This window comes from Electrona antarctica (genome assembly GCF_951216825.1).
Source record: "Electrona antarctica genome assembly, chromosome: 7".
In the NCBI taxonomy this organism is placed as follows: Eukaryota; Metazoa; Chordata; class Actinopteri; order Myctophiformes; family Myctophidae; genus Electrona; species Electrona antarctica.
This window is the reverse complement of record NC_136812.1, coordinates 27,228,583-27,243,375: the sequence shown is the minus strand read 5'-3', so window position 1 is coordinate 27,243,375 and position 14,793 is coordinate 27,228,583. Positions and strand designations below refer to the sequence as shown.

Here is a 14,793-nt window from a genome sequence, read left to right as displayed (position 1 = left end):
TTAATTACAACAAAAAGAATATATAATTTGTTAACAGTGTCAGTAAATAAATACAGTATATGTAGTGATGATGATCATCCACAAGGAAGGTGTGATGAGTTATCATCGATCAGGCCTATACCTGCAGGCCTACTGCAGAGACAACAGATGTTTTCTCTGCATTATGTCCTGCTCATATGTCGCTTGAGATAAAGAGACGCAGATTAAGATGGCTCGGTCATGTATTGAGGATGCCCAACGAAAGGTTACCCAAGGTTGCCTTGAGATGGACCCCAATTGGGAAAAGAAAGAGAGGCAGACCAAAGAACACCTGGCGAAGGACAGTGATCATAAGGAGATGGGTCTTACCTGGGACGAAGCACAGGCCAAAGCACGAGACAGGATTCAGTGGTAGTGTATGATTGCATGCCTTATGCCCCAACTGGGACGAAGAGGATAAGTAAAGTGAGTATGTCTTGCTCAATTTAACAAAACCTGTCAAAAAGAAGTCTATTTTATTTTTAAAACAAAAAAAAGGAAAAGAAAAATATTTTTTTTCTCAAGACAGATGGCGACACGCCGATATGTCTGAGTATTGACAGTGGATGGATGCATTTGTTTGTTGATAACTGTTGTAGGGGAAGTTTCTCATCCTTTAGTTTACCATTAAGATCATCCCCAGGACAACCTATAGGCCAACGACAATCAACAATCAAAACTAAACTGTACCCTGCACAAAAATGTTAAGATAAAAAAAAATGAACAAAATATATTTTGTATCTTTGGAAGAAATGAAATGGAAGTCTAACGAGCAAAATTCAGTTCAGGGAAAGTTTAACCAGATAAGAAGCAAATTGGAAAAATATCATGCTGCTCATCAGGTTCAGTAACTGATGGGAGACTGCAACAAGCCTTTCCATACTTTAATCTGCAGTCAGTGGGGCCCTGTGGGGAGTTGGAAGGATGTTTAGCAGTGTGAGCACTCACTCAGAGTGCCACAGAGAGGCTGAGTGCTTACTAAGAGATGCTGCAATAAAATACAATAAAATACTGCACAGCAGTAGCAGTAGCCAACAGTGGTGATCAGCACAGAGAGATACTGGGTTTTCCGCTCTCTACGCACTTACTTGATGATCAGTTTGTAACAACTCATCATTCACAGTTTGTATCAGGTCAGTGTTGGTATTAGGCCTACAGATGACAAAAATGTATACCACATGGATCAGATTAATTCAATACTAAAAGGATCATAAAACAGGCTTTAGCTACTCGGAGTGGCAGAAATGTGGTGATGATTGTGGACTGGAGGCCCCTAGTTAGTGAGATGGAAATGGAATGGGAATATTTGTGCGCTAGAAAATTAGGAAAATGAACCAATATTTGACATTTGTTCAGAAACAAAATAACGGAAAAAAACGTGTTTCTTTAAAGTCAATTCCTACTGTCGATCAGATTATACTAAGATCCCCTGACCGGAATGGGCTGAATGCATTCAAGTTTTTATATGTTCTTTAACTTCTTTTGTATTCTCTGTCACATCTCATAAAGGGGCCCAAAGCTCCTAGCTAAGCTTCTGTCAATGTCACTTTCATGTCCTGTGGAATTGTGGATGCAGGCAGGGAGGAAATTAAGCTAAGAGTTCCTTACACTTGATGGCTAATTGTTTGCCATTTGCCATTCTGACAAAGATCTGGATTAAATTAGACTGAAACCTGCTGTAAAAGCTACAGGTTATTTGGTCATGCAGTGTCATTTTCATACCTTACTAGTACATAGTTGTGCATATGCCCTGGTTAAACTCTAATTATAATACGCTGACAATGCTATGTGTCAGGAATCAAGACAGCATCCATTATCACAACCATTAATAACTGGGTTAACTAGGGCTTAGCATGACAGCTTCAGAACCTTTAACAGTGGGATACATATACTAATCCCTCTCCATAGGGGAATGTTGCTAAGGCCCTTAGGGATTATTGGAGGTTAACACCTCAATGTCTTTGTTTTGGCCCATGTCTCCTGGAATGTACAATGTATTAATCAGTAGCCTATACTATAGCCTCTGACCTTAAATATGTTGCTGAAATGCTACTTCATTCTCAGCAGATGTTTATACTGTAGCTCCATGTACAGTATGAGGATGCCATTTTTATGTTTTCATGTAATCATATTCTACCTCGATAAAATGCATGAATGCCATGGCAACTGTTGTGCAGCTCAGCTACACTGCGAATATCTGCCCACACAAAGTAATACCAGTTGTGGAAATATCCATTGCATTTGAACATGTTGAGGATATGAGACAATGCTATCAGAGCTACAGTTTTGCCTCCTAAAGCAGACACAAAACACAGATACTGTAAAGATAGATAGAAGTCATTTTTGTTTTAATAAAATTATACAGACATAAGATAGATAAGATAAAGGAAAGACAAATGGATCCCTTGTTCTGAAAGTTCTACTGTAGCTCCACTTACAGTAAAGCTTAATTATAAATTAGGCCATCACAATGAAGTATAAATTAGTAATGTATATTTCATTGTGGTCTGATCTGATACAGAACAAACCAGAAGAATTTCAGTGTGCCAGGAGAATTTTCTCCTTTTGATTTGTGTGTGTGTGTGTGTGTGTGTGTGTGTGTGTGTGTGTGTGTGTGTGTGTGTGTGTGTGTGTGTGTGTGTGTGTGTGTGTGTGTGTGTGTGTGTGGCGGGGGGGGGGGGGGGGGGGGGTGATTATATCAGGCTTTACAGAACTTTGGTGTTCTACCTGGGTATGGTCTCATACTTATGACATCATAGCACAGCAGTGGTAGGTTCACTCCTGTTAAAATCATATAGAAAGAAACAGGAGAAGAAACATTAAACAGAAGGGGGAAAACACACACCAATTGGCTCACATTTTCCAGTTAAGTGACGTGAGGGAAACCACTTGTTCGTGAGTTCTGTCTGTGCTTGACAATCCAATCACATGGCTGACCAAAGGTCTCTGCGGCGTTAAGGTCAGTAGGCTACCAAGTAAAAACAGTTTAGGGCTTAATTGGACAGGCAAAATCACAGGCATGGAAATATTGAGGTGATGTTAAAGTTTCACATCTCAGCTATGTCTGCAGAGTCAGGCTAAACGATTCATTTCATGTTAATACCATAAGTCAGTATAAGGTATGGAATAGAAACCAGACCCAGTGAAATCAATATTATGTCAGATGTCTAGACATACTACAGTATGTGCAGAAAAAGACCATATCAAATGACAACGATGAAAGGCTTGAGACACAGGAGAGACTGCCAGAGTGAGTCACCTTAAAAGAGCCCTTTCTGTTCATGTGACTATAGTATGTGTATCAAAAGAGAATATATTTCATACTATCCTCTTCTTGGATACAGGAACTCCCCACACACTTCTTTCTATCTTTCTTTCTTTCTTTCTTTCTTTCTTTCTTTCTTTCTTTCTTTCTTTCTTTCTTTCTTTCAAAAAAGATTTGTACAGCCATGAATTGCTTTAGCTATTATATTTTGCCTCTCCAGTGTATACTTTATCTTTATCTAGGCTAGATTGTGCCAAGCATCAGGGACACTGATTTTATTGACGTTCACAACATTTATGTTGAATAATATTCCAAAATGTAATTTATGCACATAATAGGTGATAGGTACTATCATTAGCATTATAATTTGAAATGTCTTTATTTCACCTAAATTATTACTGTGGATATTATTTTCTTGCCTGTTTTTCTTTCCCCTTTTTTGTGAAATTGACTTGGGAGTTGCAAATTGAAATTTCATTGCACCTGCAAGACAAAATTGAACCAAACTGAATTAATGCAAACTAGAAAAAGAGCCCTTCTGGGCACAGGTCTCCACCAGGAGGATAGGAGTGTGTGTGTGTGATGTGTGTGATGAGGATAGAATTCTGGATGAGCAGGACATGTGCAGCATTTTGTACAAAACGGGCCACTCCTGAAAACTTTGGAAAGCAATCTTAGCCAATCAGTGTAGAATCTGAGAAATCCAACAGACTTGTGGTGATCACATGACTACAGAGATCATGTGTACCGATTTGCATGAGATTTGGATGAAATCTGTGCAACTAACATAAACAATGTGTTTTGCAGAAATCGGCCTCATGGTGGCGCTATAACCGGCAGATGTGGAGGGAGGCGGGGAAAATATTTTTCCATGGCCTCTAGAGAGTGCGCATACAGAAGTTGTATACAGATCGATGCAGTTATAGGTAAAAACAGGAATTTCCCTGTTAAAGCGCCACCGTGAGACTGATGTCGTCCGCGGCCTAGTGGAAATATGTGTGTATAATTTCACGGAAATTGCACACTGTGTTTGTGATTTGTGGCATTTTGTTCGAAACGGACCAATCATGTGAGCTTTGGAAGCCAATCTTAGCCAATCAGGATGGAAGATGGGAAATGGTGCAGATCCGTGTTGATCACATGACTATGGAGATGGTGTATACCGAATTGTGTGATGTATGGATAAAATGTGTACGAGTAATCTACAGAAATATGTTTTGCCTAAATCGGCCTCATGGTGGCGTTATAACAGGCCGTTTAAGAATATTTGGGGCAGAGGTTCATCGTTGGCATCCAGGGAGTGTGTGTGCAAAGTTTGGCATGGATCGGGGCCAATGGTGCTGGAGATTAGCTGGTAACGGACGGACGGAAGGAAGGACGGACGCACGGACGCACACACACATGGACGGAGTGCAAAACATACTCTCTCCAATGAACCCCCTGGTGGAGTATTGTGGTCTTTACAATGAAAGATATTCAGTATCTGACAGTAGAATGGGGAAAAAAATAATTGACTCACATATTCAAGAAGGGAAATTTAGAAAATACAGACCAAGAATCGGAATGGATGGGAATACCAGGGCTTTCAAAACAACAACTCATACACTGGCTATATGTCACGCATTTACTGTATGCCATCTACTCGCGAGTCGCGACCCATAAAAACTGGTCTGCAAGCCACATTATGGGTCCCGACCCACTGTGAAACAGTGATTTAGATCATGACAGATAGTAGATACTGATGGAAGCGATCCATGCTGCTCTGAGTATTTCTCTTTGATCTTTGACGTTCTCTCAAATCGTCAGTTGACAAGACACAACTGATTGGCAATGTAAAAAACAACAACAATCATGATAAATGCTTGTTGAGATGTGATTGAATATAGAAATATAGCTTGAAATAAACATTCTATCCAGCTAAGTGATGTTGACGTATACTTTTAACTACTATAAACATTACAACATCGCATTGCTGACAGTGTAGCATAGCTGTTCACACAGAGCCTGATGGGTCACATTCCTCCACTGTCTTTTGGGCAAAAAGGTGAAGGTGGGTGGGTGGTTGGGTGGGGTTTGGGTGGTTGGGTGGGGTTTGGGTGGGGGTAGTAATGATGTCCAAGTCCAGACATTATATTGTAATTTTATGAAAAAAGCATTTCAGTATGTAATTAGGCTATTTAAAAAAATGTTTGATATTGTTTTTACAATTTCTGAAAATATATTTTTTTAATATATTTTTAAATTGTAGGCGACGTTAAAAAAGGGATATTCACTCGCAGCCCATAAACATGTTATGTTGTTTGGGAAACACTTGAGGACAGATTGGGAAAGACAGTCGACTCGCAGTATTCCACTCCCAGTCACCTCCATGCTTAACCAGTTTTACCTGTATGCACCAGGATGACAACAAGCCGAGTCAGGCACTCCTTGCCAGCTCAGTACCGCCAACACTGGACCGAACAAGAGGTGGCCGTGGAGGTGTATAGGATTGTCCCTGCTTTGATCTCTCAATCTCTAGGTCTTTGATACAAAGCGTGGACCTATACGGATGAGACAGCATTTTGCGGTAACTTTGATGTGGTTTATTTTATTTTATTCCAAAGGAGCATATAGGCTGACACCATGGAGGGAGACAGTACAGAGGACATCGAGTCTCTCATAGATGACATGGAGTACATCCCCGGTCACTTCCACCTGGACCTCAACCTCAACTGTGACCCCGTGGGGCCGGGTGAGCTGCGGCGTAGGGACACCCACCTGAAGCAGGAGAGCCTGCGGGTCGAGCTGGAGGCAGAGACTGGCTTCCTGCAGTACGCCGTCCGCAATCTGCTGGGGCTTCTGGCCTTCCACCTAGACCAGCTGGACACTGCCGAGGAAACATTCAGGTGACCATACAACACTAAACTCTGAGAGTGTACAAACGTAGCTCTTGGAGTTAAAAAAGGATAACATTATAGGCTAACTCAGAGGATTTAGCTGTGCAGTATAGAGCATTGTAGACTGATCATTTTAAGGTATTGCCTTCTATGCTTCTAGACGAGCCTAGACCAGTGGTTCTCAAAGCTATTCATCAAGGACCCAGCCTTACGTGTCCATTTGGTTCCATTTAGTTACCAATATTTAGCTGAGGACACAATGGGACCCCGGCCTGGCTGGAACCCCCTTTAAGAACCACTGCATCTCGACAGTATTCAGTTGAGAGTTACTCAGTTACAGGAAGGGTGACACACAATTGTCACACGTCAAACGTTGTGAGCACAATGGGTACCTGTGATAGTACAAAAACATGCCTGTCTGATGTTCCAAAAACATTGCCTATTTATATTCACCAAATGCTGGACAATGCCTATGTTCCTCAGGGAATTTAAAGGCCTAAGTAAGTAAGTAAGTAAATGCTGGACAATGATGAGCTATGCTAATGCTATTCCTGGTAGTTTTAACAGAAGAGGGATTTGATCTATCACTTCCTGTACAGTAAGAACATGATTAACTGAATGGTAAATACTTTGAATTCAGACTGTGGCATATAGGTATACACTCAACCATTTAGAAGCCTCAGATAGTGAACTAACTGCAGACCTAAGACTTTATCATTACTTATACTGTATATCATAGACTTCAAAAGGTATACCACCATTGTTGTATTTTCCCTGTAGTCTTTGGTAATAAATAAGAAGTCAAATTAATTCATAATCACCAAATTGAGAGCAGAACTTCTGTACTTCCAACAAGTTCCCTTGAGCTCATGCCTGATATGCACAACTCATTTAAAAAATGTAATCCTAAATGTTGTTCACAGCCCACCCATCTGACCACTGGGTTTATTTTAATGATCAATCAATCGATTGTGATGCATCTTGGATCACATGAACTAACATAGCATAACCTATTTATCGGTATGAAAAGTCAATTTTCAAAGGTTACAAACATTATTTTGTTAATACTTCTGTAGTGAAATGAAAGCCCCCAAACCACTTATACAGCCTAGTCCAAATGCCCACAAATCTTACTTCCTTGTGAAAGTTGACAGTCCTGTATATCTTGGCTTTTCAGAAGCATCTGTAAAGAGGACCCAGGGAATCTGAATGCCTGGGCTAACCTTGGCCAAGTCTATGACAAGCTGGGGAGAGAGCTGGACGCAGGGGAATGTGTGGATAAGGTGTCCGAGCTCATGGGTCTTGATGCAGGGCAGGACTTTAAGGCAGAGTCCAGGCTCCTAGCTGCCCGGTGCCTGGCCGAACAGGCCTATGCTCACCCCTACGACGTGGAGCTCGACAGAGATGAGGACATGAGGGAGAGACTGACCGCAGCCCTAACATTGTACAACAGAGCCCTGGACTATGGTGGACATTTGGTGAGATGGAGGAGTGTGCTTATGAAGCCCAATTTATACTAAGGCTAATTTATCTCGACTGCGTTGGATCGCCGTGAATTAAAATGTATTGGCACAAAGGAGCGGTTCTATTTGCAGGATTAAGAATAGAACTGCCCCTCTGTGCTAATGTTGTTCTTGGCACGTCCTGTATGTCAGTTTACATATTTATTGAAATATTGAATGCCATTGATAATTAATGGCCAATTTTGAGTGTTTGTGTAAACACAAACATTGCATAAACACAAACATTGAAGACGAAGGTGAGGACGCAAATTCTGATTGGCCGGAAGGAGATGATGTATGATGATGTACGATGATCGCCCCTCACTTCACACGGGTGTGATTCTTTTGAACATCTTATAGAGACAACCAAATAGTGGACATAGGCTATAGACTCCAGAGGTTGAACAATAACATCATTCTATAGCCAGTAAATGTAAGATGATTCATTATACAGAGTCTGTTTTTCAGATCCCAAATGAGGAAAAGAGAAGCTGGTATTTTAAAATGGCAACAATCTATATAAGGTACTGTACACATGCTGACACATCCAACAACTTTGACCTAGAAATGTTACTGTTATTATGATGACATTTTACTGATTGTAATGTTTCCTGGCTTAACCCGTTAAAACCGGTGAAAGCATCTGTGTCATTTTAGACTTTAGCGTTGACTATTCAAAAATAGATGCACAAGCTCACAGCGTGTCACTTTGTGCCGCACTGCGAGCTTGTACATCTGATATTTTTGATAAAAAGAGTGTGAGAACTACTGATTTAGAAGGCATTTGAAGAATTGGCCTCAGGTCTTTGGGATAACATTCCTGGCTGCTTTTCTCCCTGTAGACTGGATGACATAGTAAAGACTGAGGTGGACTCTGACTACTCTAGACCCTCTCACTACAATAAGGGTCTGAAGCTTCTCACTGAAACACTGAAGTCAGAGAAGAAACAGCACAAAGGTATGCTCCTGGACTGTTGAGGACAAACAATAATCCATGTTCATGTTGTAGAATATTAGATTTTCATGTTCTAATTGTAAAAAATATCTGCACACACTCAGCTCTAGCCTGGTGTTACATTGGCATCCTGTTGGAGAGAAAAGAGGAATTTTCACCCGTGCCCATGGCTGTGCATGACTGTGGATTCTCAGGCTCTGACCCCCTGTCCTGCTATGGAACTGTAAGTTAAGTCACATTTAGTCCTTTATCCAACTATTACTGACGTAAATCCAGGGAATTCAGGAGTATAATGATCAAAACCATTGGAAGCCGGTTAGGTGTGGTTCTACACTGGATTTGACTCTGGCTTGTAGAATTCCCTGCATTGTCCCCCTGCTTCTCCTGTGCCAAAGCAGAGAGGCCTTAAAAACAAACTGACAAAAATAACTGTAGAAAATTACTGGAAATGTATGCCTGAAACCGAGGCCCCAAGATGATGAATCATTCAATCATACTATTCATGCATTCCCTTCTTTTGCAAAGTATGTGTATGAACACAGTCTGATGTGTTCTGACTGGGATTCAGGGCTGATTTCACAAACAACCCAACTCACATTGGCCCCTGTAAGGTTATGTGATTCATTACCTACCTGCAGAAATGCATGGCATGCTGCTGTAATAAGTTATAACCCTGTCTGTGTAGGCCTATCTGTCTGTCTGTGAACAAAACAACAAGAGAAAAGTTGGGTGAATTGTCAGAAGGCTGCCCCAAACAGATGATTCATTTCTGGGTCTAAAGGTCATGGTCACAATTAAGGTCAAAATGTCATAATCATCATTACCCAGGAATAGAGACGGTATGGTCTTCCTGGTTCAGGAAACATCAGGTGCTCTGTTTTTGGGGGATTCGGATGATTTGCGCTGTGTTGGGGGATTCGGAGTCCCTATGGCCGGGACTGATGCGCTTGATCTGAGTACCTAAAAAGCAGATCCAATTCATCGCCAAAACATAATAAACATATTGTTAATTTTATATTCAATAAATATCTATTCCATCCATTCTTGAGTTGTCCTGACTGAAATGAGCATCGCACCTGTCACAGACATGCGCAGAGCAAGTTCAGTCAGGAAACCTCAGTCCACATGATTCACTCAGCCAATCACACACTCACTCCATCTTCATACTGGCTATTTAAACTGGAAGGTTTGCACTCCTCCTCCTGCTTGCTTGCTTGCTGCTGCTGATTCTGCTGCGCTGCTGTATGCAAACTTTGCTGTATTGGATTCAACATGGAAAATTATGCAGGCTTTTCACCTCCAGGTGTATTTCATTTGACATTATCTGCTCTTGATTTTCCAACCATATTGGAAAACTTTCTCTTGTGTCTATATCAAATTGTACAATGTTTGCCTGCACTTGGGCATGTTTGCAAAAGACCATACTGCATGCTTTCTCAGACTCTTTGTATATTATGTATATTATGCTGATCCAGTTATCATATAAATCACATGGCTATATGGTACTCTCTCCCCCCGAGAGGGATGGTGTTGAATAATAATTCTATCTCTTCATCAGCTTTATTGGGTACAAGATTGGCCAAATCACAGCATGCTTATTCTATGCCGCAGAGATTATATCGTCGCTGTTGGGCGGAAACATTTATGTCCAAAACTGTAACTTTTCAGAAAATGGAAAAAATTACCTTTGTTCCAATAGTTATTATTTAATTAATCCCTTTCAACCTATAGTGTCCCTATTTTGAGCATGTTATGATTATAGGTGACATTTTTCAACAAAAAAAGGTCTTTCAAAAACAGCAGATCTACAAGATCACGACGCAATAGCCATTCCCGTTAATTTTGTCAACACTGTCATATGATGAAACAAAAAATAGGGCTTGAATTCAAGAAAACTGGAGATAAAAGGTTTCTGCCAAACGGTGTCGATAGACTCGATATCTATATAAATGACGTATATTTTTAACCTACTGTATACCTCAATGTTTCAACAGGCTATAAAGATGGCCAGTGATGATGCTTTCATCCTCAACCTTCTGACCAAGGTGTTCTTTGTGCTGGGAAAACATGAGATGGCCACAGGGATCTGCAACATGGCTCTCAATGTTCTGCCTGATCCAGAGCTAAACTGGCAGGCCTACTGCACACGGGCCAAGGTAATGAAGAATAAAGAACCCACATCTTTCAATAGGAAGATCTGAGTCCATCACTAATTGAAATCCCTTTTGTTTGAGAAGTTATTTCTGTTTTGTTGGATAAAAACAGTATGCTACAGCAGGGGTTCTCAACGTTTTTGGCCGGGGACTCCCGGAAATGCTTTGGCAATGTCTCGGGACCCCCGCCGCGCCCCCCAATATAAATTGACTGCTACAATAACCTTAACCCATTTTGGGCGGGAACCCCTTTTGGTGTTTTAAGCATTGTTATAATTTAGCTATTTAAAAATAGCAGATCTACAAGCTCATAGCGCGCCACCGAGTGGCGCGCTACGAGCTTGTAGGTCTGCTATTTTTGAAAAATCGTGAAAATAAAATTTAAAAAAAATCTTTTTTTTTTTGAAAATAATTTGGGGACCCCCTAAAATAATTTGGCGACCCCCCGAGGGGTCGTGACCCACGGGTTGAGAACCCCTGTGCTACAGCAGTGGTTCTCATACTTTTTCAAGTCAAGGACCTCCATTTTGAGAACCAATGTGCTACAGGAAAGTACCGTAATAGGCTCTGTGCATAACTACTCTGCGTAACTGTAGGAAACTGTGAGTTTCAACATATTGTTGCCGAGCCAATCAAACACAGCTATCTATTATACATTTGAAAACATGTGCCCAAGCCCAGGAAAGGAACATAAAGTCACCAGCTACTACGTCACTGACACGCTGCAACACACACTGCAACAACACACTAACACGACACAGCCTTACCCTCCGCGTCGATCCACGGCTATCTCCTCATGTCGCGCCGCACGCCCACAATCAACAACACCCGCGTAAAAACTGTCATTGCACTGACACTACAGCCGCCTCCCCTCCAGACTCACAAACAATATCAATATCAATAATAAACACAAACACGCCACAAGCACCGACACCCCCGCCTAATTTGTTGCCAGGTCTATGAAAACAAGCCCAGAAAACATGCCATTCAACACGCTACTTACAACTCGCTTACAATTCGCGGACCTGGCAACACTGCATCCTGTTTCCCCATTGGCTACGGTTGCTACAACACGCATTTGCACTGCATCTTGGGAGCAACACAGCTTAATGTAGGGGTCACCGATTGCTGTGCTACATCCCCCTCATGTTCTCACGTTTACTGCCACCTGCTGGACGCAAAGCCAACCTCAGACTGCCGAGGGCTGCGGGGGCGATTTAGAGGGTGAACACACAGCACAGAAACGGATGTTGTGGGCGTCCATCTTATGCTAAATAAATAGCGTCAATGCTAGCGAGCTAAACCATAGCCATCCTTGCTCTAGAAAGCGCTAATGTTTCCATCTAGACCACCGGATAATCAGCAAAGACCTCTGAACATCGCGCGTTGTATCCAAACCATGGAGAGCTCAGTAGATTAGGAGTTATTCAGCTTTTAGTCAGCCTGTATAATGGGAGGTCGGCGGCAGGGCGGTTGCGCAATCCGGTCTAGGATCGCTAAAGAAGGAAAGGCCGAGCCAAACTAATAATGAAAAAATAGAAATCAGCGATCCGGTTTGATATCAATAATAAAGCTTATCTGACGGATCAATCCGCCAGGAGCGGAAGGTAATTACATTCCTTATGGCAGTAAGTCTGCACGCACACGCGCGCACGCGCTGCAACACAAAACAGCTGCATACAACGCGTGTCACTGTGGACTTCTGTACCTGTGGACTTCTGCCTCGCAACGCGGGGCAACGCAACTCTGGGATGAGCGGGCCGAAGGCCCGCGAAATTCTAGTGGATAAACAAACCAGAACTGGTATGCCACCGGCTTCTGGAAATTTCAGTAGAGTTTCAGTAAAGAATTACAGTTATGCAGTTATTATTATGAGTCTATTAATGCTGTTTTAAACATTTGTTCAGGTATATTCAAAACTAAATAGAAACTAAATAGAAATCAAACATAAGTAGTACTTTTGGACTTCTATTGAATGTTTTAATATCTCCTGACAACAATAATGATAAGTTACTTCTATACTTGTGAGTGGAATATTTACCTCAGGATAGTATAATGTTATTAAACATGTTTTAAAATCAATTAATACATATATTTCATGAGGTCGTCAATAACGTATTTCGGATAATTGCCTCATTTGTAAATTCACATCATTTAGATCAAAATGACTGCCTATGTGAGGGACCTGCAACGAGCAAAGCAGGGTGACGGTGGGCTGCCAGACAGACAAAACCTAACTGAGGCCAGAAAAGACCTAGACAAGGTCCTGGCTGTACGTCCCTGTCTGCGTACTCACCTGGAAATAGCACAGGTAAAACAACATGGTTATTTTTTGTTCCAACTGAGTTGATTGTTATTATATATTGTTTACATGATATTAAAAGTAGAGAAGATTTGTGAATGAAGACAAGGTCATGCAAGCTAATAAACTCCTTGTCTAACTGATGGCAAAGAGTATTTGTAACTCCAGCACCCTCTGCAATGACAGAGGTCTTTTTTATTCAATTTACAATCAGTACTGTCGTGTCGATAAGAGGCACCACTAGTAAGTAATTCTGTTTACACAGCTCGCTTGTTGGTTCACTAATGTCGGGGTAGAAACTGTCACTGGCCTGACTAGGTTGTTTTTGTTGAAATAAGGTGATTCCCTATGGCCCTATGGGTGTGCATTATAAAATACTGTGACCTTCATAGGTGTTTGTGGAGAGTTACTTAAGTACATTTATTTGCTACATGGTCTAGAGTTGACCCTAGACATTTCCCTGGCTGTGATTGATTTGATAAAACTGTGCAAATATGAATGCATCTTGTCTACCGGTACCTTGCAAACAATTGTATAATGTGGCGTTTCATTTTAGGTATATTACTACATGGGTGTGGATGCCCTCCAGGAGAGCCTTGTGGTGGACGAGGCTGCGTTGAACAATGCTCTGGTGAGTCTGTCACAAGCCCGGCAGTGTGAAATGGGCGACAGCCTGCCAGACCTGCACCTACTGAGGGGTCGCTGCCTCCTGCTGAAAGGCGAGGAGCAGAATGCAGCAGACTGCTTCAAACGGGCCCTGGAGCTGGAGAGGCCCGGGAGTACAGACACCACAGCCTTACGCTGCCTCCTGGAGGCTCTCCTGGCTCTGTTCACCCAAGGAGTGTCTGACCCGGGCCCTGCGGTCACCCAGCTGGAGGTGTGGGTGCAGAGGGCAGAGGAGAGGTACCCTGAGGACTTGGTGCAGGCCGAGTTGAGGAGCCTGTGTCGAACACACACAGCCGAGGTGACAGACTTATCTAAGGCCCTGATCAGGACAGGCAGGCTGAAGCTCGTCAGGAGGTTACTGCAGACGGTGCAACCCCAGCGGCTGACCAAGAAGAGACCAATGGCTAGGTCCTTTTTCTTGTCATGAGGTTGTTATTTTTCAGACTTCTAAGGATTTTGGATGGTCAAGTAAATGAGAAGTTGTGATCGAATAAAGGTACCGGTACACAATTGTATGATGACCAGCAGATGGGGACACACACCAAGCCATGAATTCATGTGCACGAGCTACAAAGCATGGATTTGATGAATTCATCTATGATGAACAAGACATGCATTACTGCTACTTCACTGCTACTTCAGTTCAGTTCAGCTAATTTCTATTTTTGAATTTGGACACAAACGCGGTTGGTCAATTGCCAGTGCTGCTACTGCAGCATTGTCCAAGTGTCTGAAAAGGTGCTAAAGATAAAACTGCTAAAGAACAGACTTACTGTATGAATGTGGTTGAATCATGTTGAGTGCAGCGGGTAGATTGTGAAGGAAGATTTGTTTGTTCATGTAATTATGGAATGACAATACATTATATTGTATGTTTAATCAGATTTATTGTGGCAAGAACTGTAACGCACGGCAGAGGTTGTGGTGAAGTGTCGCACATCTCTGGTGCATGAGTGTGCCAGAATGTGCAATACCTTTACATTTGTTGTAATCTTTTTAATCATATTTATTCAACAATGGAAACTGTCATCCATGTCCATTAAATATTTGACAGCC

The 14,793-nt window shown here is 41.9% G+C and overlaps 1 protein-coding gene across 1 annotated transcript in view; it reads left to right on the top strand.

Annotated features, from left to right (window-relative positions):
• ttc22 (tetratricopeptide repeat domain 22) overlaps window positions 1-14,793 on the top strand; it is a 20,690-nt gene extending 5,897 nt beyond the window's left edge. Inside the window, exons 2-9 of the mRNA XM_079506396.1 lie at window positions 5,887-6,168; window positions 7,337-7,637; window positions 8,130-8,185; window positions 8,504-8,619; window positions 8,721-8,839; window positions 10,611-10,772; window positions 12,928-13,080; window positions 13,628-14,793. Of these exons, the coding sequence (XP_079362522.1) occupies window positions 5,906-6,168; window positions 7,337-7,637; window positions 8,130-8,185; window positions 8,504-8,619; window positions 8,721-8,839; window positions 10,611-10,772; window positions 12,928-13,080; window positions 13,628-14,164 (1,707 nt within the window). The 5' untranslated portion in view covers window positions 5,887-5,905 and the 3' untranslated portion in view covers window positions 14,165-14,793. The remainder of the gene's footprint in view (window positions 1-5,886; window positions 6,169-7,336; window positions 7,638-8,129; window positions 8,186-8,503; window positions 8,620-8,720; window positions 8,840-10,610; window positions 10,773-12,927; window positions 13,081-13,627) is intronic.